At 37.2% G+C, this 27,224-nt stretch overlaps 2 protein-coding genes across 4 annotated transcripts in view; both read left to right on the forward strand.

The window, feature by feature from the left end:
• Positions 1–9,378, forward strand: part of LOC127808886 (ras-related protein RABF2b) — a 30,350-nt gene extending 20,972 nt beyond the window's left edge. Inside the window, exons 6-7 of the mRNA XM_052347586.1 lie at positions 8,753–8,846; positions 8,998–9,378. Of these exons, the coding sequence (XP_052203546.1) occupies positions 8,753–8,846; positions 8,998–9,098 (195 nt within the window). The 3' untranslated portion in view covers positions 9,099–9,378. The remainder of the gene's footprint in view (positions 1–8,752; positions 8,847–8,997) is intronic.
• A 1,479-nt stretch (positions 9,379–10,857) lies between these two features.
• LOC127807747 (uncharacterized) lies at positions 10,858–27,071 on the forward strand. 3 transcript variants are annotated; one of them, XM_052345800.1, is made up of 10 exons: positions 10,858–11,197; positions 11,293–11,385; positions 20,568–20,759; positions 21,049–21,137; positions 21,225–21,363; positions 22,414–22,488; positions 23,000–23,121; positions 23,204–23,279; positions 23,603–23,662; positions 25,553–26,692. In XM_052345800.1, the coding sequence occupies exons 3-10, from the start codon at positions 20,622–20,624 to the stop codon at positions 25,580–25,582; spliced, it is 729 nt and encodes a 242-aa protein (XP_052201760.1). In that variant the 5' UTR covers positions 10,858–11,197; positions 11,293–11,385; positions 20,568–20,621; the 3' UTR covers positions 25,583–26,692. The 3 variants fall into 3 exon arrangements, with proteins under 3 accessions (XP_052201760.1, XP_052201758.1, XP_052201761.1); XM_052345798.1 differs by lacking the exon at positions 25,553–26,692 and adding an exon at positions 26,699–27,071 and having other exon boundaries at positions 10,859–11,197; XM_052345801.1 differs by lacking the exons at positions 10,858–11,197; positions 11,293–11,385; positions 25,553–26,692 and adding an exon at positions 26,699–27,071 and having other exon boundaries at positions 20,611–20,759; positions 20,994–21,137.
• The last annotated feature ends 153 nt before the right edge of the window (positions 27,072–27,224 follow it).

Here is a 27,224-nt window from a genome sequence, read left to right on the forward strand (position 1 = left end):
ACCATTACCAATGCCTAAAGATGAGATGCAGTGAAGATGCAGCCTTACATAAAAGATTTGTGGAGAAAGAAGAACCTACAATTTCTTGGTTGGTCTTAATATGGGGCTTGATGCATTAAGAGTTCAAATACTTGGTAAAGAGGAGCTACCTTCCCTAAATGAGGTAATCTCTCTAATCCGGGCTGAAGAAGGGTGAAAAGGAGTAATGCTGGACATTGTCCCTATGGAAAGATCAGCATTAATGGCATTGAAGGGTCCTCACCGGGGTCCTCAAGAAGAAAAGAAGGTTGCCAGGGATAAGGCTGCAGGTGATAAAGATCCTCGAGACTCTCTATGGTGTACCTTTTGCAAAAAATCAAGGCATACCATAGAGAGATGCTGGAAGCTCCATGGGAAACCATCTAAAGGAAGACAACTGGGAGGCGAGAATCAAGCTTATATGGCCAGCAGCTAACAACAAGGAGAGCAGAAACTGGCAAAACACAAGGAACAAGGAGATGGCTTGGAGTTTAACCAAGCAAAAATTGAGAAGTTAAGGAATTTTCTAAACTCCCTTGACAAGAAAGAAAAAGGTACCTGTTCTCTTGCACTTACAGGTATGTCCCATCATTCTCTCGCCTTACATGTTTCGGCAACGGATCATATGACCCTTTTACCCCATTATTTCATTACCTATAACCCTTGTTCAAGTTCTAGAAAGATAACCTTGGCCGATGGGTCCTTAACCACTGTTGCTGGCCAATGAGACATACTCTTAAGGATGTTCTCCATGTTCCTAAACTGTTCACCAACCTTATTTCCATTCAAAAACTTAACCTAGACAATAATTGTAGTGCTAACTTCTCCTCCATCTTTTGTAAAATTCAGGAATAGGAGTCAAAGAAGATGATTGGGCTTGCTAAAGCTAGGGTTGGCCTATACTACCTTGATGGATCAAGTGAGCAGGAAAACAAGGGCAAGGTGAATCTCGTGTCCTATTTGGTGCAATTTGATAAAAATCAGATCTAGTTACATCACCATCGTCTTGGTTATCCTTTATTTTTTATCCTTAAGAGTCATGTTTCCAGCCTTTTTTGGGAGTGTTGATATTAGGGATTTTCATTGCTCTATTTGTGAATTTGCTGAACATAAAAGGGTGACTTATTCTTCATCTAATAAAAGAACCTCTCTTCCATTCACTCTTATTCATAGTGATGTTTGGGGCCCTGCACCTGTTCCCAATATTTCTGGGGCAAGGTGGTTCATAACATTTGTAGATGATTGCACTAGGGTAATGTGGTTGTTTCTTATGAAAAATAAATCTGAAGTAAGCACCATTTTTCCTAACTTCTATAACATGATTAGTACTCAATTTGGGGTGCCAATCAAGAGGGTAAGATCTGATAATGCCAAAGATTTTTTCAACCATTCCCTCACACAATTTTGTCAATAAAAAGGCATCATCCACGAATTATCTTATCCATATACCCCTCAACAAAATGGAGTGGCCGAGAGGAAAAATGGACATCTATTGCTTGTGACTAGGGCACTACTTTTCCACCATAATGTTCCGAAAAATTATTGGGGAGAAGCTGTTTTTGACTGCCACTACTCTTATCAATAGACTGCCTTCACAAAATCTCAGGTCCTATAACCCTATTCAACTCCTAAACAAACATTTTCTTGAAACTCACATCTCTAGTGACTAGAAACCAAAGATTTTTGGGTGTGTCTCCTTTGTGCATGTTCATAATCCTCATAGAGGCAAACTAAACCCTAAAGCTCTCAAGTGCATCTTTGTGGGTTATTCCTCCACCCAAAAAGGCCATAGGTGTTATCACCCTCTTTTTAAGAAATTCTTAGTCTCCGCTGATGTCACCTTTGTGGAAAATTCTCCTTATTTTGATCAATCTTCGGATCACCAAGTCATTTTTGATAGGGAGCCATCGGTGTGTCTCGCTAATCTAGAATTTTCTCCTTATTCCACATCCCCTTCAGATTTGGTTCACAAACAGACTGCATCAGACAAGATTCCAGAGGAGACCCCCCCAAGTCTTCCTCCTCTCAAGGTCTACTCCAGGCGGCAGACGCTGGTTTCTAGCCCTATGCACGACCAAAAGTCCAATTCCTCTCCTGAACTTGCCAGCACTACCAAACCTCTTGACAATCTAGTAGGTACACCTTCTTTTGATTCTTCTACATCAGAACCCATTGAAGCTAAGAGTGATCCTACATTTTCCCCTAGTGACCTTGAATGGCCTATTGCCCTTAGAAAGGGAACTAGGACCTGCACACAGCACCTTTTGCACCTGGTCCTCTCCTATTCAAAACTATCTACCTCCCACAAAGCCTTCCTAACCAGCCTTCATGCTATTCCCCTTCCCCACCATTTTTCCGAAGCAATAAGGGATGAGAACTGGCGAAATGCTATGGAAGTCGAGATGGTAACAACAACAACATATCCAGCCTTTATCCCACTATATGGGGTCGGCTACATGAATTCTAGACTTCCATGTATTTCTATCTTTTGTCATATCTTCATTGAGATCCATACACTTTATATCAAACTTTAATATCTTCCTCAAAGTCTTTTTAGGTCTGCCTCTACCTCTTTTTTTGATTAATTGTTCCATTTCATCAACTTTCCTCACAGGAACGTCTCTTGGTCTCCTTCTCACATGACCAAACCATCTTAGTCTAGTCTCTCTCATCTTCTCCTTTATTGGCACTACTCCTATCTTATTACGAATAATTTCATTTCTAATTTTATCTTTTCTTGTATGGCCGCACATCCATCTTAACATCCTCATCTCCGCTACACTCGTCTTTTGCTCATGTTGATATTTGACTGCCCAACATTCTGAGCCGTACAACAAAACTGGTCTTATAGCTGTCCTATAGAATTTTCCTTTCAATTTTAATGGGATTTTACCATAACATAACACCCCCGATGCATTTCTCCATTTTAGCCAACCTGCCTTAATTCTATGTGTGACATCCTCGTGAATTTCTCCATCTTTTTGAATCCCAAATCCCAAATATCGAGATGGTAGCCTTGGAAAAAAATAAAACATGGGAGCTAGTTCAATTATCAAAAGGAAAACAACCGGTAGGATGCAAGTGGGTGTACACTATTAAGTACAAATCTGATGGGACCGTAGATCAGTATAAGGCAAGGCTAGTAGGTAAGGGATATACTCAAGTCTATGGCATTGACTACCTAGACACTTTTGCTCTTGTTGCTAAGCTAAATACAGTCTGGGTTCTCCTGTCCCTAGCTGCTACCTTAGGCTGGCCACTATTTCAATATGATGTAAAAAATGCCTTCCTACATGAGGACCTAGAAGAGGAAGTTTACATGGACCCACCACCTGGTTATAATCTCACTACCCTAGGACAGTTCGTGTGTCAATTAAAGAAGGCCTTATATGGCCTTAAACAATCTCCTAAGGCTTGGTTTGGTCGATTTGCTCACGTGATGCTCACTTTAGGGTATAAACAAAGTCAAGGAGATCATACCCTCTTCATTCATCACTCGGCCACAGGGGGAGTAACGGTATTACTTGTATATGTGGATGATATTGTTGTGATCGGAGGTCCGAAAATAATGAAGAAGGTATGACTAAACTCAAAGAATGCCTAATCAAGGAGTTTGAAATTAAGGAATTGGGACGATTAAAATATTTCTTGGGCATAGAAGTTGCACACTCACAAGAAGGCATCTTTATTTCTCAACAAAAGTATGTTGTGGACTTGCTAACAGAAACATGATTGCTAGGGTGTAAGGCTGTTGAAACTCTAATTGACCCCAACCACAAGCTAGGGGAAGTTCCAGGGGATAAAGAGGTGGATAAAGGGACCTACCAAAGGCTGGTAGGGAAGCTAATTTACCTAGCCCACACTCAGCCAAATATTGCATATGCAGTGGGTGTGGTTAGCCAATTCATGCATAACCCAAAAGAATCTCACCTAAGGGTAGTCTATAAAGTCCTACATTACTTGAAAGGAACACCAGGAAAGGGAATTATGTTTAAAAAGGGACAAGGAATGACACTTGAAGCTTATACTGATGCAGATTATGCAGGATTAGTGGTGGACAAAAGATCTACGTCTTGTTAATGTACTTTCCTAGGAGGCCATCTTGTAACTTGGAGAAGCAAAAAATAAAGTGTGGTGGCCCAGTCAAGTGCAAAGACTGAATTTAGATTTATGGTTCTAGGAGTTTGTGAGTTGCTCTGGTTAAAGATTTTGCTAGATGACTTGAAGATTGCCTTGGTGACACCTATGAGACTCTATTGTGACAACAAGTCAACAATAAGCATTGCCCACAACCCAGTTCAACATGATAGAACTAAGCATGTTGAAGTAGACAGGCATTTTATTAAAGAAAAACTTGACAGTGGTTTAATTTGTACTCCATATATATCATCTTGTGAACAGCTTGCAAATGTTCTCACTAAAGGATTGCTCGCAGCCGTATTTCAGAAGATAACCAGCAAGTTTGGAATGGATGATATCCATTCTCAATCTTGACGGGGAGTGTCAACTAGTAAAGGATTGAGATAAGGGGATAAGAAGCCGAAGATAATTCTAAAGATAAGTCATGATTATACTATTGTTTATCTCCTATGTAAATCTGTAAAATATAGAGATAATATTGTAATCTATTCCTATTAGTTAGTGTTGTAATCTTTTCCTAGTTTTTAGGAGAAATATTAGGATGTCTCTTGTATATATATATATATATATATGCGGCAGCATACATGGTAAAATACAAGTTCGATTCTTCTTAAAACTCTCTTTTAACAAATTAGTGGAGATTTCAGTAATTGCATCCAACATCATGTTTTTTCCTTCAAACTCAAAGCTCCAGCCCAACTAAGGAGCTCTCTCTCTTCGTAGTTTCAGTCTTTCAGACAATTTTGTAGAATTTGGCAAGATGGTTATCTTGCAAAGAAGTTTGGTGACTTCTCAAGCATGTGGTGCCTTTTTGTTACTACATGAGGTGTCATTACCCTTAATGAACACAACAGTGGACTTGATCGACCAACTGGCTTTATTTACTTATGCTTAGTCTGAATTTATTTTTTCTTATTCTAATTTATTTTGTGAGCTTGGTTTTGTGAAAATATGTTGTTTGCAAGAAAGTAAGGGAAAGACTGCATACAAAAATGACCCTCCCCTAACCCTTGCAAAGTGGGTAACATCATGCGGTGGGGATGCCCTGTTAGCCCTTACTAATTAAAATTAACTGCACAAGTTATAGAAGCATGGCTAACATTAGCCCAAACTGAATTAGGACATAGTCTAGCCATCTAGTTATCATGGAGCAACTTGGTTTGTCTCTAATCAAGTGTCCTGACCAAGCATACAAGTGACAGTTTCTTTACCACACTTATACTTTAATCATGTCTCTCAACAAAGTAACAATGCATAAATACAATATTAGTTATTGAATTTCAGTCTACTTCATGCAATACACCAAAATAATTCATGTAGTTTGCCAACAATGTGTGAATCATGCTTGCCTAAAAATACATAATGTGAGAATGACAATTACTAACAAGCTTGGGATTACATGTATGAAGATTTGGGAATATATTTTAAGGGTTGTACCATGTGATTGGTGAATGTGTACTTTGAACACCTTGCAACAAACACATTTGCAAGAGATACATGTAATAGCTCCATATTTACAAGGAGGATTAAGTATTTATGCTTATCATGAACAATAATCAAATTCACCTTCAATGAGATAAATTTTTAAAATTGCTTCATTTGAGTTGCTAGAGTTGCTCAGAGGGATTTTATATTGAAATTGAAGTATACCTGTAACCTCTCAAAAGTTTGGAGATAAATAATACTTATTAATTTTAGTATTTGTGAATATTTTGGAGTATTTGGAGAAATTAAGGTAATTAATTAAATTATTTGGGAGTATTTAAGGAAATTGTAAAATAAATTAATTTAGTGAATTTTCGGAGATTTGGGGTGCAAGTGAAATAAACGGAAATTGGGGTTCAGGGGTGTGTGTGGGGGTTTTTGGAAGTGTTGGGGGTGTTGGTGTAATTTGGGAAAGATTCAAAAGGTCTCTTTATAATTAATGGGGGGCATTTATTTAATGAGGGAGGCGGTAGCTCAGGCGGCACGCATGTGCGAGGGGGGACCCGGGGTCGCAAGTTCGATCCGCAGGGGAGGCAGCGCGCGCAAGAGGAAATGGCCAATTAATTTGGCCAAGAGGCAGGGCCGAAACGACGTCGAGGCGGTGGCCTCCTCGCGTGGCCTAGCGGCTGCCACGTGGCCGCGCCTCCTACCTTCCGTTTTTGCTGATTTAAGGCCGAATTTGGCCTTCTTCAACCCATTAAACAAAGAGAAAATAAGGAGAAGAGGGAGCTCAGGTAGTGCGAGAAAATGGAGGAAAAAAGGGAAAATTGGGGAAGAAATTCATGAATCTTGAGATTATTTTGCGATTAAATTAGTCAGGTAAGTGGGTAAAATTATTAGAAGTATTATACATTTAAATTACGAATTTTATACGGTTATATTTGATTAATATACGTTGTAAACTTATTATTTTATGTTAAATGTTTTACTTCGTAGCGAGAGTACGAGAGAAACTAGGATCGGCTATCTACAGACAAGCTCCTAACCCACACCTCGTGTTTTTTATTTCCTGTGAGAGTCTATGTGGTTTCTTGTATTCTATTCCATCCCTCACCGTGACTCGGTTCCACGCATTAATAATTATAACCTGCGTGACAACCACCCTATGACTTATGTTTTATTAAATGGGTTTATTGTTAATTGAATGAGTTAAGCAAATGATGATTTGGTGTCGTTTAGTTCATCCGTCACGGGGTTTTGTATCGCCCCGCTTTCTTTGGGAATGATGTTGAACCCGTTCGGGCTAGGTTCTTAGAAAATGGATGTGGTTAAGATTATGTGGTTATGTTAATAATTTATTATGAATGTGGAAATAGTTTCTTGTGTATGAGAAGATATGAGAATGTGAATGTCATAATGGAGTCTATGTTGTCATGGATTAAGTGTGCGAAATGATAAGCTTAAGTGACTAAGTTTAATGTCGTCTATGGGTGTCTAAGGGTATGGGGTACAAAGCCATTGTCTGTCGACCGTAGGTCGTGGCAGTTGATGGCTGGATGTATGGTCGCCAGTTATTGACTATTACGATAAGCGTTAGACGGGTCAAAAAAGCTGATACTACTAGATTCTCACATTGGCTTGTGCATATCATGATGTGTGTGCTGCATAAGGCTTGGGTTACATTCACTTGGGGACATGCTTTGTGTGTGATGTGAAGTGTGAGCATCTGCATGACCCGGTTGGTTTAAGAGCTAACCTGAGTTCTTTAGGTGAGCCAGTGCATTTAGAGGCATATCGCATGTGCGAATTCTTATGTGGGCGTAGCATGGCTTGATGCTTGGTTTATGGGGGCCTTGTCATCACGTTTATGCTGTAAAAACCGTTGCATTTCCTAATTGTTGCACTGCATGGTGAGAATATGCGGTTTTAAGTAATGAGTATGGGTGGCGGCGTGGCCCACGGTAAGACCTTAGAAATTAGCTCGAGGGAAGCCCGAGGGAAGACGGGAAAAGCCAAACGTTGAATGTCAGGAAAAGCCGACCATGGTCAGGAAAAGGCGGGTCCTATTGAATGATGAAATGGTAGCCTATTTTAGGCTGCAACATGTTTGTATGTGGGACTTGAGTGCCAATGTGTGTTTGATGTGGGCCCCAAGGACCGTTTATGTGAAGTTTATTATATGTTTATGCATCTGAAAATAAGGCAGGTATTGGGCATGGCATGACATGACGTTACATTGGCGTGAATTGCATGGGGTGTTATGGGTAGAGTTTTGTCTGTACCCTACAGCCTTTCTTTCATGATCTTGCTGAGTCTTGTGACTCACGTTTGTTTTCTATCATTCCAGGTAAAGAGCCCTAAATTTGCAGGTACACTCGACAAAGTTGGGTCTAGATCATCGATTCATGATAACAAGTGCAGAGCTCTCTTAAACCTAGGTCTTGTGTGTCATTGTGTAATGTTTTATAATTTTGAGTTACATAAATGTTATGTAAGCCAAGTGGGCTCACAGTCTAAATGTTTATGCAAGAACATTTATGGAATGCTATGTGATTAAAAAGATATGGTTTTAATAAGGGCAGTGTCTGAGTTTTTAGTTTGTGTTATTGTTCGGTATCACTCAAATAATGACCCTCTCACGGATCCTCTATTCGCGATAGAAGTTCCAGAAGTTGGGCCGTTACAATACCGATCCTTTTCAGGGTTATGTTTGTGGATTCTAGCTGAGGTCAGTTATTTGATTGGGTTGGTAATGGCAAATCTGTATGGTTTGTAATTTTAAGTTGTCTCTCTAGTCTCCACCAATTGCTATTTATATTTATAAGGGTACTGGGGATACAAGTTTGCATAGTGACTAGAAGTATTATTCCTGAGAATTGATAGTTCAAGCAGGGACTTTGGTACCCATCCTGTGTAAGAACAAATGATTTCTGTCACAGTGCCCCACCATTGATGTTAGTTAAGATATTGTGTAGTCACTAGAAATGATACCGTAAAGAATTGATTGTTCGTGTATGTACTTCAAATAGTAGCCTTCTTATAGAAGGACAAATAACATCCGTACATCTGTGTGCCATACTGTTGGTATTACTCATGTAATTGTCTCAACTTATTTGCTATTATTATTGTTAATTATTACATCATCATTGTCGAATTATTGCTGCTGCAGGATGCACAGGTATATGCACAGGAAAATGGCCTTTTCTTCATGGAAACCTCTGCGAAAGCTGCAACCAATGTAAATGACATTTTCTACGAAATAGGTATGGTTTAGTTGGCAGTATCCTCCCATTTTGTGGAAGGACAACACCCTCATTCAATTTATCCGAACTCGGTAATGGATTACTTGAAATTCAACTTGTCTCAATGGCTTAAGCGAATTTTTTTAATCTTGTTTACCTGCTCTGCCCACAGCAAAGAGACTGCCTCGAGTGCAGCCTGCGCCAAACCCATCAGGAATGGTTCTTACGGAGAGACAAGCGGAGAAAACCACAGCTGCTTCTTGTTGCTCCTAAAAGCTTTTTGGTGGCTTCCATGCTGCTGCTTACTCTCGTGGTCTTAATTGGTGGCTTTCACTTTCTTTGTTTATACCATTAGTCCAAGACTGTACAGCTATCTATGCTTATGGATGGTGTTCACTGTTCAGATTTTTCAGTTCCGATTGCTGGGTGTGGGTGGTGCTTCTGGTGTTAATGAAATGCCAGGAAGATAAGCAACCTCTTGATTCATGTGTTAAATTTTACTGCTTTAATCTTATTATTATTATTATTATTATTATAATATTGGGCTTCCTAATTGCATGAGGTTTTGTGCTTCCTCGTAGTCGAAGAAATTATGCAAAAACTTAGGTAGTGTTCTCGTTGTGTTTTGAGTTTTGAATTCATTTTGAATTTTGTATTTTGATGATCGTTTCGTCATTTGGAAAAATTATTTTTCAAAATAGAAAACTAGAAAACGCGTTTGTTTTGAAATTTTAAAAATGATTTTTTTTTGTTATTATGATATTTTATTTAATAAATTATAAATTTGATTCAAATACTTTTAATTATAAAATAAAATTCAAATAAAATAAAATAAAAAAATCAACAACCTTAGAAATATCATTTAAAAAAATTAATACAAACATAACATATCACATATTTAGTTTAATAAATAAAAAAATAAAATAATTAAATAATACAAAAAAATCCAAATCAGGCAACCCATTTTCTTCGTCTAGGGTTTTCGGGGGGAAGGGGGGCGCTGGTCGTGGTGACGATGGGGGCACTGGTCGCGATGGCGAATGGGGTACTGGTCGTGGTGGCGATGGAGTTGAAGGTCGACAGCGGTGGCAATGGCAGTGGTAATGGCTGTCAATGGCCAGAAAAGGAGAGGAGAATGGAGAGAAGATATGGGGGGGTGAGAGAGAGAAATAGAGGGGAGTGGATCTGTGCGTGTGCGGGGGGAGGGGGGTTGTTTTCCGCGTTTTGCATTTGTTTTGTTGTTTTGGGTTTTCTTAACAAAATTTTTAGTTGTTTTTGAAAATACGTTTTGAAAAATAACAAAGAGAACGCGTTTTCGATATTTTCAAAAATTAAAAATAGAAAATGCCCGAAAACAAAAAGAGAACAAGCCCTTATCTTTATAACTAACTTGAATCCATAATTCTAATACTGATCACTCGCCAATTATTATTTTATTATTTTTTGATATTCTAACACTTTATATAATTTAATAGTATATTTTATGAACCATTCAAAGAAAATATGTTTCTGGGTCAAATATATATTTGAATGTTTGTAATTGCATGTGTTTTTATTTAAATATTTAAATTTTTTATTATTTTAATTATATATCTGAACTTTTTATTATTTTAAAATATTTTAAAAATTTAGAGGTGTAATTTAATTTAAATTACATAGTTTAGAGATATAAATAAGAAATTTGTGTATTTAAATAAAAAAATATATAAATACAAAAGTTAAAATATGTATTTAGTTATGTTTTTGAGACTTGTAATTATATATATATGTATATTAAATTTAATATATTTTTATAATTTAAACAAATAAATAAAAATTAACAATAAAAAATCAAATCATGCCAACCCTAACAACCTGTTTGATAGCACAAATTTTTCTTAGGAAATGTATAATTATTATATATATTTTTTATAAAAATAATTAAATATTTTTAATTTTTTTATAAAAAAATTATATATAGTACAAGCGGTGGTTTAATTAATAATTATTTTTCATCCAACTTATAACTTTTATAATAATGTTTGATTAGTTAAGTTTTGCAGGGAAATGAACTTCTAATTTTCGGTGCGAATTTCTCGCTTTTGCTGGAAATGGTGGTTTTCCGCGGGGGGGCGGGGGAATTCACTCACCGCGCACAGCACCTCTCTCGCATCTGTCCACCTCGATTTCTCTAGGGTTTTCCTCTCCCATTCGAGCCGGCTTCGTCCCCTTCCTCTTCGTCGCCATCCACCGCCGAAGACGAGCTCCGTATAGGGCTTCGTCGCCATTTCCACAGAAGACCAGCTCAGACTTCGTTTTCGTCGCCATCTCCGCAGAAGACCATCTCCGATTTCGAGTTTCAGACCACCGGCGCATCTTCATCTTCTTCCACGGTAAGGTTTCCGTCCACATTCTGTTCTTATTTCTGTAGATCCGGCGAGCGATCTTGGTCTTCGTCCAACGATCTTGGTTTTTCTCTCTGTTTCAGCGAGCGATCTTCGTGTTCGCCATCTCCGCCGAAGTCGACCTTCGATTCCGACTTGCAGACCGCCGTTCATCCTCGTCGCCATCTTCGTCCACGGTAAGCTTTCCGGCCCAACCCTATCTGGTTTTCGGGTTATGCTTCATCTAAATCTAATGGGCAATTTTTGTACTAAAAATTTATAATTACAGAAAACTTCTCATTTATAATTATAGATGTTTAGGGTTGCTTTGTGGCAATTTTTGTACTAAAAATTTATAATTACAGAAAACAACTGTCTCACATTATGCATATAATATTTTGTATAAAAATTGTGTGTGTGTGTGGGGGGGGGGGGGGGGGTGGCTGGCTGAAAACTTATGATCATGGATAACCATGGACAATTAATCCAACTGTATGTCACTAATTAAGCTTGATAAACAAATAATTAAGAAGCAAATCCACTCCATGGATAGGCAGTGGCGATGCTACCCATGCTATTTTTAATTTTGCTTTTTTAAGTTTTAACAAAAATAAATTATAGATATATGATATTTCTTTAATCACGATAAGGATGAACAAATAAATTTACGTGTTGATGCTGTTGACTTTATATAAAATAAACTTGATTTTGTTATTTTCTTTCTAAGAAACGATAAATCTCTTTGAGATTAACCTGCTTTGAGGTTGATAGCGACGTTATTGGCTATGCCTATGCCTACTGTGGATTGCATAAGAAAAGAAATATAAAGACAAAAACATCCAGAGTGAAATTGCAAAACTTAGGTAAGCCAAAAGCAACCGCCTTGCCAAAAGCAGTCTTTACTATTTAGTTTGTGTAAAATTATGTGAGTTTTTGTTCACTTTTAATGGTGAAAATATTTTGTATGTGTCTTATGTAATTATATTATATAATTTATATGTTGATTTTATTGAATTTTTATTTTATACGTGGTAGTGAGTAACACGCCTTCAACAAGGAATCAACGTCGATGGCAACGACAACGTTTGGGTTTATTTTGGACAATGGTCATGCAAGCGATTGTGATATATAATGATATTAGGCGTTGCAACCGACATTTCCCAAGGGCTTCTCATATAAATTGGGATTCTGAAAGACAAATGACCCTTACACGAATGTTTGGAATGAGTGATAGAATTTGTCATAACCTACTTAGGATGAAAATAGAGCCGTTTCATAGATTATGTGCTTGGTTACGAACATATGGATTGGTTGATAGTAGATCTGTCCTAGTTGAGGAACAAGTGGCTATTTTCCTAAACACGGTCGGGCATGATGAACGTAATCGAGTTAGAAGTTTCACTTTCTTTAGATCCGGACAAACAGTCTAACAAACCCCCTTTACACCTGGCATAACAGCCTAACAAACACCAGCTAGAAATTGTAACAACTACAATTAATAATGGAAAGGAAATAGCTAATTCTACTTAATATTCGCAGCAAAAATTTACCCAACTTTGGGCTTTTCTCTTGTTCTGTGACATCATTCTCTCTGCAAGGCCATTTTGTCTAAGATTACCAGTGGTAGTTAAATGTCGAACTATCCCATAATCCTTACATAAATCCGTGAACTCCCTATTACAGAATTCAAGGCCATTATTAGTCCCGATTGTCTTAATTTTTCTCCCATTTTGATTTTCTATCATGGTCTTCCATGTCTTGAAAGCGTCAAAAGTCTGTTCTTTGGACTTTAAGACATAAACCCAGACCATCCTCGAATAATCATCTATTATGGATAGAAAGTATCTAGCTCCACCATAGGTAAGAGTCTGGGTAGGTCCCCACAAATCACTTGTCATGAACCTAGGGTACATAACAGGTTTAGGAGGTAATTGGGGAGGAATTGGGGAGTTAGATCGGAAGAGATGGGAGGAAGTTAGGGAGAACAAGACAAGGAGGGAAAGAAAGAGAGAGATTAGAGAGAAATTGGAGGGAGATTGAGAGAATGCAAGAGAGGGAAATAAGAGATTTCAATTCATCAATTCAAGCCTGCCCACTCTCTTACAACAATGGCTTATTTATAGCCTCCAGCCATTATCCGCTTGTGTGCAATACAACTATTAGCCTAACAAGTACTATATCCTTATTACAATATTGCCCTTATACTAGGGACATGGCAATTCCTCCTGCCTTGAAACATTTCTTATCCTCAAGAAATGCCAAACCTCCACAGCTTTCCATATCTTTTTTCCTTCTCTTCCACAGCTTGGATGGAGAAGTTTTGAAAAAATTATGTATGCATAGCAGATTTGCAGTGGTTATTCTTCATCACTTTTCGCAACAATATCCGCAAACGCCTTAAAATACGGCAATGTAGAAATGTTGAGTCTAGAAGTTGCTGCAACATTAATTTCCGTCATCACCCCATCCGTCATTGCAGTAGGCAAAAATCCCAATTGGCCATCTGTAGCAGTAATGCACAAATCCGCAGCAGCTTTGTTCTCCATGGGCAAGCTTTTGACTGCTACATCTATCTTCCTTAGCTTTCCGCCCGTTACAGCTATTTGCCAAGATTCCTCATAACTTTGAATTTGTTGTTGATGAGGGAAATGCCTAATAGGGTCATAACTCATAAGAGATTTCCCTTGGCTGGAAGAAAAATCATCAGAAACACCTGTCTTGTTTACCTCTATTCCCTCCAACATAAAAAATTGGTTTGCACCTTTTGAATTTTGGTTTACATCTTTGGAAATGACAGCAACATGGTGACACCATTTAAGATATGCAAAACTTCCTCCTGCTAGTGCTGTCTTCACCCTCTCGTTAGCTAAGGAATCCTTAGCATTATCCGAAACCATAGGCAATGGCATAGTATCCTTAGGAGCTCCACCATCAATTCCATTTTTGATAGAATTCTAATTCGGAACACCATCCGATCCTTCTGTCCTTGCTCTAATCACCAGCGGTAACGGATTGGCTTTAGCTTCCTCGGTCAATTCCTCAAATGCTGCCCCCATTTCCTCTCTTAGCCTTTCGGTAGTTGCATCTTGAGGTAGTAGTTCTACTTTTAACTTCTCAACCAATGCAACAGAATTCTCTTCAACATTGCGGGTTGTTGACGTTGATTGAGCTTGTGTCTTATTTTGAACAACTAGACCAATTTCAGAAATCCCTTGCTGCCTCCTCCTTCTATTGCTCTCTGATTGACTGCATCAATCCTTTCTTGTATATAGTCTACGGGTGCCTTTGAGGAGTGGATGACAGGTCTGCTGAATTTTACCTTAGTGGCCTTCCCATAAATGCAAGACTCACACATATCTAGTCCTGCCACTTGATCCTTTTTCAAAATCCCTTGATTTGATAATTCCTTTATATCAAGTTCACTTATATGGGACATCCTAAGATGCCAAAGTCTTGCCTGTGTGACTGCCTTTTCTCCAGCCACTACTACTCCATTCGAAGCAACAACTTCCAGAACATATATGCCATTTTGTTGTAAGCCTTCATATACACTATGGATCCTCTAGTTACCTTTAGAGTTTCTCCCTCTCCCTTAAAGCAATGACCATTTCTAGCCAATTATCCAAGAGAAATCAAATTTCTCTTTAACTCAGGGACATGTCTCACAGCTTTGAGAGTCCTATAGGAGTTATCATGCATCTTTAGTCTAACATCTCCTATACCGAGAACCTTGCACTCATGGTCATTTCCCAAAAGAACTTTACCCCCATTAGTGTCCTAATAGTTCACAAACCAATGCTTATTAGGTGTCATATGAAAAGAGCATCTCGAATCCATTATACATATCTCTTTCTCGATTTTTTGTGACACAACTAAGGCATCCGAACTGTCATACTCGAATTCACATACCAAGGCTCCACCATTAGAAATATTTTTATCTTGTAAGTCTTTTTCTTCTTAGGACAGTTTCTTTTAATGTGCCCATCCTCATGACAGTAATAGCACTTAACTGGATTCTTCCCATTTCTTGACTTAGACCTAGATTTTTCCCTTACTTTAGGGTCTCTCTTGAAGTTCCTAGATCTAGCAGTCAACACATCTCTAGTGGAAGACTTTTCATCCAATTTAAATCTTAAGTCTTTAGAATTTAGGGCTCCAATTACATCCTCTAAAGACAACTTGTCCCTACCATGATGCAAGATATCAACAAAATGCTCATATGACCGTGGCAGAGAGTGCAATAAAACCAAAGCTTTATCTCCATCATCATACTTAACATTGATATTCTCTAAGTCTAAACAAAGCTTATTAAATTCGTCAATATGATCTTGCAATTTTTGATTATCTTTCATCTTAAAAGTAAAAAATCTCGCCTTTAGAAATAAATGGCTTGACAATGTCTTTGTCAAGTAGAGGCTGTCCAATTTCTTCAATATCTGCAATGTCGTAGTCATCTTGGAGACCTCTCGGAGGATCTTGTTGCCCAAACTTAGGATAAGGGTGTTGAAAGGATCTTCTATTCTACTGAAAGGATCTTCACCCCTTCTCCAACCTTTTCCTTTGACTCCTCCTTTAGTGCCTCCTTTAATCCAAGATTTCCAAGAAGCGCCTGCATCTTAATTTTCCACAATGCAAAATCATTATTGCCATTGAACTTCTCAATATCATACCTTGAGGATGATGCCGATAAAGCCATTTCTTGATAGCGGTTTCTTTCTCAACTCCTTTGAGTGAATCATGATTGCGCCCGTGAACCTGGCATTGATACCAAGTTGTTGAGTATTGGACTTAACACTTTACACACAATTCTCACACACTCTCGAAAAGAACAAAAAATACAAGGGGCAAAAGATTTATCTTGGTTCAGGCTTTGAATAACTCAAAGCCCTATGTCCAAACTGTAGGCGATACCAAGAAATCCACTATGGAACAGAAAGATACAGACTCACATAACCTTCTTACACATGCTTCCCTCATAGAGATTACAAAGTCTAAGAACCTAGGCATTTCTCTCTCGTGTATGTGAAATGAAGAAGACCCTCATAGAAACACAGTAGACCTTCTATTTATAGAGGATAGAGGCGGCAATTACAAGACACTTCAAAGAAACAGAAAATAAGTCGATACTAACCGTTACATGGTTGGTTACTGTTACAATGATTTAAAAATAAAACATAAACTTTTGGTTTCTTTCATGCCTTTTGCTCTGAATTTAAGACTTAACTAGTGCAAACTTCAACAGCTTCGTAGCAACAGCCTTGGTTCGAAGCTCATAGATAACTATTGCATCTTGCTTCATGGAATAACTTTTGTGGAGTGCCTCCCAAATGTCATGAGCAAAAGATAGAAACATGCAGTTTCTACTCATTTTTAGTAACTTGGAGTTCTAAAGTCATGACATAATCATGGCATATTCTTCATCCCATGTCCCAAACCTTGGAGACAGTTTTCCACGCCCTTTTAGATAGGTAGGGACTACTTGGGACCATTAGAGATAATTCTTTATATGGAGTCAAATAAGCTGAATTGATAAGAGAAAGATCACTATGAGAGCCAGGTGTATGTTCATTAGGCTGAAGATCACCCGAGAAATCAGTGGCTTGATCCCCTAATGGAAGATCTAAAGGATTTGGGGTGACTGCATCAAAAATTGTAGACATGGTAGTGGCAATATCGGCTAAATAAATGCTGTAATGAAGATTGAAAAAAGGGAGAGAGTTGAGGGTAGCAGTTGAACAACAATGAAGGCCGTAATGCCATACACACACCAAAAAAAAAAACTAAAGATGGTGGCGAAAAAAGAATTAGAGTTCCAAGAAAGGAGGCTCTGATACCATGTAGAAAAATGGAACAAGTTGAGAAAAATGTAGATACTTGCTGGATTGATTCTTGAGTAGTGTATGGTATTTATACACAACAACTAGGTTATCTCCTATATTTTAGGAACATATTTGAATATGTTTTGAAGATAAAGGCTGGATATGTTGTTGTTGTTTTTATATTTGAATATGTTTTGAAGATAAAATGCAACAAGAAGAATTTAAAAATTTGCTGAGACATCTTGGATTATTCTGCTCCCTTTATCCCTTTATTCTTGGAGTTTTTCAATCTCCAAATCACCTTACCACTTTGTCCTTTCATCTCCTATTTTTCAAACTCCAAATCACCTTATCACTATATCCTTTCATCTCCTGTTTTAGCAAATTTACATGGTCATTTCTTATACAAATAGTCATAGAGATACAAAAGTAGGCACTCATAGAAACACACATGATAGAGGTAGAAGCACTGTCGGTGCCAACAATATTTTCCTTGAACATGAGTGCCAATCAATAACTGTGTCCTGCTTCTGCACTATCCCCCTACTGTCTCCATAAGAATCATAACCATTTTACCTTTATCTAGCAGTTGTCAATATTAGGAGGGAATGCATTTTCAGTTCTTCCACAAAATTAATAATTGAACTATTTAAGGGTAAAACTGGCCTCAACACTAGATCCATCTTCTGCCTTTTACATAGTAGCGTAGATGTAAAGCTCCACGCCCAATTAATTGAGACTCAAACGCAATGGAGATCCTAATTACAACCAATGCCAATTTAGCAATAGATGCCTGAACATTACACCAAATCTGCTCGAAGCAGATAGAAATTAAGCTAGAAAGCTAGGCAGAGAAAAGAGAAACTCAACTCAAAAATCAGATTGAAGAGCGAAAGCAAGAATGCGCGGGCATCTGAAGAACATCAGATCGACGAAAATGCCTATCCCTAGGCAAGTCCGGAACCAATTTGGTGAAAGGGAAATGTGGAGAACCATACGCAACCGATGCAAAAAGCAACGAAACTCACAAGGAGCGAGCATGAAGCGTGTACGGATCCGTGAAATCAATGTAACTTTTCTATGGAATTCACGGATCCGTAGATAGGAGATCTATTACAGGTTATTATATATTTTTTAGATAGGAGATCTATTATAGGTTATTGTATATTTTTTAGAGGAAACATTGTTTCATGGAGGAGTAAAAAACTAGCAATAATATTGTAATGGCTCATGGAATTTGTGAATTATTGTGGTTGAGAATCATTATCAACGATTTGGGATTAAAAGGAGCAAAATCTATGAGGCTATATTATGACAAGAAGTCAATAATAAGTATAGCACATAACCCAGTGTAGCATGATTGGACTAAATATATAGAGATTGATCGAAATTTCATCGAAGAGAAATTAGACAATGGTCTCATCACCATACCATGTCTTTTCAAACAATCAATGGACAGATGTCTTTATAAAATGTCTTTCTACAACTAGATTTAAAGAAATTACATGCAAGCTGAGAATGGAGAATATCAACTCACCAGTTTGAGGGGGAGTGTTGGAAATATCATATAGATATTTTGGAAATAAAATAGCAGTACTCAAAGAAGGACTCAAGTAATAGCTGGATTGTTCTTCTAATCTTATGGCCTAAAAAACAGGAGATGAAAGGATAAAGTGATAACGTGATTTGGAGTTTGAAAAATAGGAGATGAAAGGAGGATAAAGTGATAAGGTGATTTGGAGATTGAAAAATTCCAAGAATAAAGGGATAAAGGCAGCAGAATAATCCAAGATATCTCAACAAATTTTTAAATTCTTGTTGTATTTTATCTTCAAAACATATTCAAATATGTATCTAGAATATAGGAGATAACCTAGTTGTTGTGTATAAATACCCTATACTACTCGAGAATCAATCCAGTATCTATCTACAATTTTCTCAGCTTGTTTCATTTTTCTGCAATTAGCTTGCCTGTTCATTTAACAGTTGAGCTTGAATAGAGTGGGACTAGCAATCTCTAGCAGTTTGTGTGCAATGGAGCAACCAATTTCATTAGTGGGACTACTCGCAATTGATTATTTGTTCAGTTGCAAACTTGCAATGCCGCCTTGTATTCTTAAACTTCAACCCTATAATTGTCATCAGTGTCATATTCCTTTCTTTGCCATGTAAGGTTGCAGCTCAACCTAAGATACATCAGCTGCCTTTCGAAATTCTTGCTTCCATAGGACATATCTGGCCAACCCAGTGAACTTTTTTCTCTGTATGCCACATTTGTCTCCATGAATGCTGGCATTACTGCATCTATTGAGAGACATGGCTATCCATTTCCAGAGCATTCCCTTTCTACTGTAGGGTAGGAGATGTGTGTATCCAGTCTTATTCTTCCTACCACCCTTGACTAACTAGTGCTGAAATTGGGTAATGTCCTTTGACATGCACTCTCTTACCATATCTAGTTTGTTATTCACATGTAATTGAATTGATCATTCTGATGCCTCTCACTTTTAAAATGTTTTCTGTATATATTTCTTAAAAATGAATTACTTTGCCAACTTGGAGATGATACATAGCTACCTAGTGGGAAGAGTTGCATTTACAAATTATAAAGCTAAAGTTGGCCATAAACGGATAGCTCTGACAAAGTTACTCTGGTTTCCTCTAGTAAGTCACTAATTAGAATACAACAACAATTACAAGCCTGAATCTCACTTGGCCGGTTGGCTAAAGTCATGTACCAGAATACACCTTTAAAAATCAACACAAAAAAAAAAAAAAAATTGCAAAAAAATAAATGCATAGAAAGAGATGGCCATGCCAGTTTATTAGTTTATCACAAGAAGAAAATGTAAGCAGTACTGTCTTTTGGGTACTGATTTATTCCCTCCTTTCCTGTTTTCTTATGCTTAAATTGAGTGTTATAAAAGCAGGGTGGGTCCAGAGGAAGGTATGTGTTTGTGTATAAATTGGAGTGGTTCTTATTGAATTCTAAATGTTAATCCTTTTTGTTTGATAAATTCATCAATCAAATAAAGTATTTATGATTTTTTATATCAAGTTTGAAGAATGATATACAGGATCGAGAGCAATGGAAGAGAGGAAAAAAAAGAAATTGGAGGGAAAAGAACTAATCAAATCCATTGAGCTAGGGTTACAACTATTTATACCAATATATTGTAACTGCTATGTACAAGCTACCTATGCTAGGTACAAGGTACAACTATTCCATTAGTTGCCAAGATAGCTTAGTTTTTGCCAAATATTTAAATATGCTGTTTATGGTTTATGATGAGAATTTCTTGTTTGCATTTATTTTGAAAAATGAGTGAAAAATTCCATTTGTGGCAAAAATTTTTGATTGTTGAGTTCATAACAGTTTCTGCCACACATTCAGCTTAAACATTAACTGATAGCTATAAACTTTTTGAAAATATTGGATAATGCATTCCTTTTTCATGGTTTACATTATACATAGAAGACACCATATGTTTGCTTTAATTAATTGAGGTAGCTTCTTTTTTTGATTTGTTTCATGGTTGCTGGGTTGATAATACATGCAGACAATTATCATGTTGTGGAGGCTAATTGCTCAAATGGTTTAAGAAGTAGTCAAGATGGCAGTTTCTAAAAGGACAATTATGGCGTTAAAATCTTACCAAAATCAGGCTGAGGTGCTGGTTAAGAACTATTTACTTGCAGATCCTTTCATTCCTTATACTTCCATCCTTGGGAGCGTGTTTTTCTGCAAAATGGTAAAGTTTTAATGTTTCCATTTAGTTTAGTGCTGCAACCTAAGGAAAATGTTTAGATACCCCTAGTCTGTATATTTGGATCTGTGACTTATTTTTATACTCTTCTTTATTGTCAGTCTCAATGAAGTGTCTATAGTTAAATTTTTTTATATTTTTATTTTCCCCATCATTTGGAAGCTTTTCAATACATTCTTAATATTCCAAATGTCTTATAGTTTTTGTTGATTCTGCTAGATAATTTCCCATACACTACTCATCGGAAAAAAAAAAAAAAAAAATTCCCATGCAGTTGTATGATCTTTCTCAATTGGTCAGCACTTTGTACTTTAGGAGCTATAATGCACTTACAAAAATACAGCGGATAGAGTGGAACAACCGGTAAATGCACTTCAAATTTGTTTTACTAAGTGTTATTCTAGTGTACCCCCTCAATCATCTGAATGTTTATTATTTTTAATTTTGCAGGGCTATCTCTACTTTTCATGCAATTTTTATTTCAAGTTTGTCACTGTACTTCGTGTTCTGGTCGGATCTCTTTTCTGATGAGCACAGTGGCATCCTTGTTACCATTCGAAGCTCACAGCTATCAACTTTTTCATTGGGAGTAAGCATTTTTTTAGTCCATCCCCCTCCCCCGCAATTCAGTCTCTCTTCTTTATTTTCTCTCTCTCATTTAATTTTAAAGAGCTGCCTGTAGCTTCAAAGCGTGCAGCCTGGATGTTCTTGATAACATTGTCTAGGTTATTACTATTCCATAGAGGTTGCAGCAGCTTGTTTCAGTATAAACTGCTTTCTACCACAATGGGACTATCCTGAAGCCCCTTCTGAAATATTAACAAATTTCCATTAAAATTTTCTCAAGTTTACAAAACATATTATGTACAACTTTTTTCTGCATAGAGTTGATAACAAGACTTCTATTCCAAGGCCACCCCATCCTGCATGCAGAAGCCTAGATATCCCATTGTGTTATGCACATATGCTACTTTACTGCAAGTGAGTCTACAGCTGGAAGATGAACTCTTGAAGCTCCTTTTTTGACCATGGTCCTTAAAAACCTGTTTAACGGTCTTATAGAAAAAAAAAAAAAAAAAAAACTTGTTTAACTGAGTAAATATTATTTATTTTTATCTAATCACCATGCTAGGAATAATATATGGATTCTTCTTCTAGTTGAAAGTTATCGGTGGAATGAATAAAGTAGGGGTTCTTACTCCTATAGTCAGATCCCTGGTGAACATTCATTTGGTAAACTACAATAGTCTGTCGTTATATAATATACGGTAGATTACACTCAAGATCATTTCTTAAAACCACCATTCCGTAGTGAGTCAATAGTTCATTCCTGGTACACAGTTTAGTTTGCATTGGTGCTCTGAAACATTAACAGAAGGGATGTGCATTTTATTTTTGCAAATAAGTAAAAACATCACTCCTTATTGGCATGGTCCTATTGTGAACCAAATGAAGTGTGGCGTGATTACATGTCTCAACTGCATTGCATATTTTTTTGAAACATATGGTATTGCAGCTCCATGTGAATCATACCTACAGTTTTCTAAGTGGAATTATTTGGTTTGCTTATTGATTGACTTTTGATTTTAATGTTATGAAAATTCTTTTTCATGCAATTGCATTTATTTGTTTTTGACAGGTTTCTGTAGGATACTTCATAGCTGACCTTGGAATGATTTTCTGGCTGTATCCTTCTCTGGGTGGAATAGAGTATGTAAGTATAATGTGAGGGGTGAAATATTATTAAGTTTAGCATCATTCAATTCTGTACTGATTTTAGCTTCTGATCTGAAAGACTTGTTTGTGTCACTTGATACCTCGTATTCTAGTTTCTGGTGATTGCCTATCAATATGTCCACAAGTGTCATATCTTTGGCATGCATCTTTCTAATGCACATCAAATATATGGTTAGATAAGCATAGTGGAATATAGCTTCTACTTTGAAGTGACGTTTAAAACCAATACCATTGATCATTTGTAAGTCAAAGGCACGATTCTGCATTGCTCTGATGACTCTGGACATTGTGCTTAATTACTTGAAATCAGTATTAATCTGTGGGTCAGATAAACAATGGAAGAAAGAAAATTTTCACATAAAACAGGTTCAGCCAGCTGTATAAATATAATACCGAGGATTGTTCAGAAATATGTCCCTGGAAATGTTAATACATTGTTCTATAGTCTTGTCAATGTAGCTTATATGCATGTAACATTTGGATTTCAGATTGTCCATCACTCTCTTTCCGCAATTGCAGTAGCATATGCTATGTTTACTGGGGAAGGGCAGCTTTACACATTCATGGTCCTGATCTCTGAGGTGACAACTCCAGAGATCAATATGAGATGGTAATTTCTTAACAACTGAGGCTTAGAGAAGTATATGAGCTGAATATTTGACTTGGCATCTATTTTTCTGGGTTTCGTGCAGGTATCTTGATGTGGCTGGTTTGAAGAGGTCCAATGCATATCTGATTAATGGTGTGGTGATATTTTTCGCATGGCTGGTGAGATAATATCCATTTGTAATTTCATATAGATGAACCTAATTTACTCATTAGTAGTTGATTTTTCCAAGAAAATATGAGCCGTGGTAAATAATTTAAGTGAGTAATGTACTTAATGGCATGCCATAAGTAGAAGATAAATTGGCTGGCATGCCAGACTTTAAACAGAACCAACTGAAGCTGAATTTACAAATGCTGCTGACTTAGCTTAGTGGATGTGTCTCTAGAAAATCTTAATACATTTTAATTTTTATTTATTTTTCTTTTGGACTTGTTAAGCCATTCAATCTGCATGCTTTCTGAGGCAGATTATTTTTATGCAGGTTGCACGAATTTTGTTGTTCGTTTACATGTTTTACCATGTGTACTTGCACTATGACCAGGTAATTATACCTCTGACTTTATTAGCTTATTGTGGCTGTGAATCATGGGAAACAGTGCCCAAATGTTTCCCCCTGTTTTCTATATTTTAAGACTGGCACTTGTAGGACATCAAAAGACACTTGTGGTCACACTAAGGATTTGTAGGACATCCAAATATCCTTGTGCTCACAATAAAGACTTGCGTGTTTGTCACTTGAATAAACTGGACACATATTACAAGTTTAAAAAAGATAGGTTGGAAATGAATTATGAGATGACATGTAATGTGCATTTATATCTACTGGTCATTCTTCCAAATTTCAATTTCAAAAGTACCACAAAACTATTAATTTATTTTTAGATAGAACTTTACAAAATGTCATAATGTAAGAATGAAAGTACTATTTTATTTTAACATCATTTCAGAAATTTACCTTTAATAAAAGTTGTGTTTTACGAGTCAAGCTTTTCCTAGCTTTCCCAAACAACCTTATCTTGAGACCGACCTTTTGGTTAGAAAGTCGAATACTCTTTTATTAAAAAAGGGTGTTCACAGTGCATGAGACTCCCCACTTTGCTAGTGTTGGAAGAAAGTCGTTTTTATATGCAGCCCAACCCTCGATTTACATAGAGACGCTTCCACCATTGGAACCCATGACCTCCTAGTTACAAAGAGCAACCTTACTGTTGTTACTAATGTCCATCACTCTTTGAATATTCCTTTATCAAACATAGGAAAATAAGTAAAACAAAAACAATTTTAAGCTGTATGTTTTCTGAACATCACTTTGGCTTGAGTTGTACAAAATCCAAATTCAGCATTTTGCAGGTGACCTTCAAAGCAGATAGAATCCAAGTTTCATCCCTTAACCTCAAATCTCCAGTCTATTCAAAGTCTGACATGATCATCTCCTTCAAATTTGCTCCACCACTGTTTCCTCAAATCCCCTGGCCTTGAGAAGCTTGCAAACTAGCCCCAAATAATCAGAGGCAAAGAACTCAACCCACATCCTAATTAGCTGCCTCACATCCCTTACCCTGCCAACAGGAATCAAATTACTGGTTCCAAGATTAATACAAACCGAACTATCCAGTCAAAAGCAAGGAAAATGCTTCTCAGCAATCTCAGTTCTTCCTCCTCCCACAGAATACAAAGGTTTTCTCAGTGAAAAGCAAGTGCTCAACAGACATTGGGTGACTAAACTATTGCTAATCATGAAACTGGTTAACCTCTTGGTCCTGCCCAAATTTAGTCACTTGGCTCTGGTGATGAACATTAGAGCTATTTAAAGAGCCTTTAGCTACCTGCTGCAGTCAAGATGACTACTATGGCCTGTCTGCTGGATTTTATTGACACAATGTCCAGTTGTGTGTTGTAGACACACACGAGATAAAATTTAAGGTACTGGCTTTGTTTGATGAGGAGTCATTAGATTGTATCTTTATGTATTTTGTTATTATTGGACTTGTAGGGGTATGGGAGAATTTATATGGTATTACGTTACCATATCAGGTAGGATTAAACTGAGTAATTACATGTGATTTAGGTATCTTATCAAGCCTAGAATGAGACTTATTGATGTAAAACAAAAATGGATTGGAAAGAATAAAAAAAATTTGCTTTGTCACTGCCCCCAACACTCCCATCTATCATCTCCTGTCAACTTCTCTGTGATGCTTCTTGCAATTTCTCTGTCTGTTCTCCTGCAACTCTTTTCCGTTCTCCTATCACTATTTTCCTCTTCTTCCTGCTTCTTTAATGTCATCTATGTTGCTCTCTGCACCACTTCTCTGTTTTTAATTCTCTGGTTTATTTCTTCTCTGTGTTCTGCTTTCCCTGCCTCTGCTGGCATCTCCTTTCTATCTTGTTGCTTCTTCTTCTCTCTAACTTTTCTCCTGGAATTCTACAGATAAGTTCTTGTAACACTACTGGTCCTTAAAAAAGCTAGCTGAAAGTGACTAGTGGATTCTGGGAATCAAGTAACATACACAATACCTTTCTAGTAGACTGTCAAATGTAGGATTGAGTTGTGACAATCCTGGAGTTGAGCCTCAACAAGCCAGAAATCGCATGTCTTATTCTGATCCAAATCAGTTTCAAAATACTCTCCCAGCCTGCATCCACTCAGTAGTGGTCTTGGGTTGGCTTTGATATCACTTGCAACACAGCTCTTCACCCGAAAGTGTTAGTCAAAGATCACTTATGGGTTCATTAGACCAAATAATATACCAAAGAGCTCCCCAGTGAACTTATTGATATGGGATGTGGTCGTGACAGTTTTTTCTCTCATTTCTTCTTCCCCTGCTGCGGTCACCTTCCCATTCACAAGCTTAGAAAATTTTATTATAGAAATACCCTTTATGTTCAACTTTGGGAAGAGAATAAGAAACTGCTACCTCTTCAGATGAACAGAGGAAGATAGAAGAGTATCATTTAAAAAGAGCGGTATTTCAACTTTCATTTTCTTTGTGCCATTTGTTCAACTTTGGGAAGAGAATAAGAAACTGCTACCTCTTTAGATGAACAGAGGAAGATAGAAGAGTATCATTTAAAAAGAGCGGTGTTGCAACTTTCATTTTCTTTGTGCCATTTCCCTATGGTTTCTGGCACCTTGTGGCATGAGTGAATTTTCATTTTTATTCTGTAATTGGTGACGAATTATTGCCAGGTAATGGAATAACAGTGCATTACTGTCTTCCATAGAACTTTTATTCCGTTACTTTCTTCCATAAAAACTTTTTCCTCGCTGCTATTTTGAAAAAAAACTCTAAAACAGCTGCCACTATTTTCCATTTTTCTCATCTGGGTTTGATTATTGAAAGAAGCAGGAAAATGCATAAAATTTTAAGCATTTTGTTTTCCCTCGAGAGGTGAAGGATAAGGAACCATGCTCGATACCATATTCCCTTACGATCTGCTCTTTCACCGTTAGTTATCTCTCACAGGCGCACATGCAGAGATTTTCTTTGAGCTTCATGTGTTGTTCTAGTTTGTATCTTTGCAGCATTGTAACTTCTGTTGCAAGGAAGAATGAATTCTTTGAATGAAATGACAGGTTATCCATATGCACACATTTGGTTATCTGTTGGTATTTGCGGTGCCGGTTGCACTTGGTACGATGAACTTGATTTGGTTCGCCAAAATTATCAAGGGATTGAAGAAAACCTTAGCGAAGAAGCCATGAGAATCTTACTTCTCTCCGCTCCATTGTGGATCCGCTGCCCTGCCCTGCCCTGTTATATTCTCTTCATTTTATTTTACTACAAAAAAATTTTCTCAAGGGAGAGAAAACCCGATAGAAATTAAGGTGATTAATCAGTTACTCTCCCTCCCTCCCTCCCTCCCTCCCTCGAACGAAAGGAAATTGTTGTACATGGTCACATGCATATATTCATTATAAACGTTCTCTCATTTTGATCGACTGATTACTACTCTCTGTTCATCTGTTTTGAGAATATTATATTCTGATAAGAGAGACAGGTTTATATTCTTGTCGGAATATGAAAACCGTAGAGCCTTAATTGGCTGCTCCTAACTAAGTTTATCGAGCACTTTGTCTATATCACACATTTTGTCTTTAT

The sequence above is a fragment of the Diospyros lotus genome, chromosome 8 (genome assembly GCF_014633365.1).
Source record: "Diospyros lotus cultivar Yz01 chromosome 8, ASM1463336v1, whole genome shotgun sequence".
NCBI classification, from domain to species: domain Eukaryota; kingdom Viridiplantae; phylum Streptophyta; class Magnoliopsida; order Ericales; family Ebenaceae; genus Diospyros; species Diospyros lotus.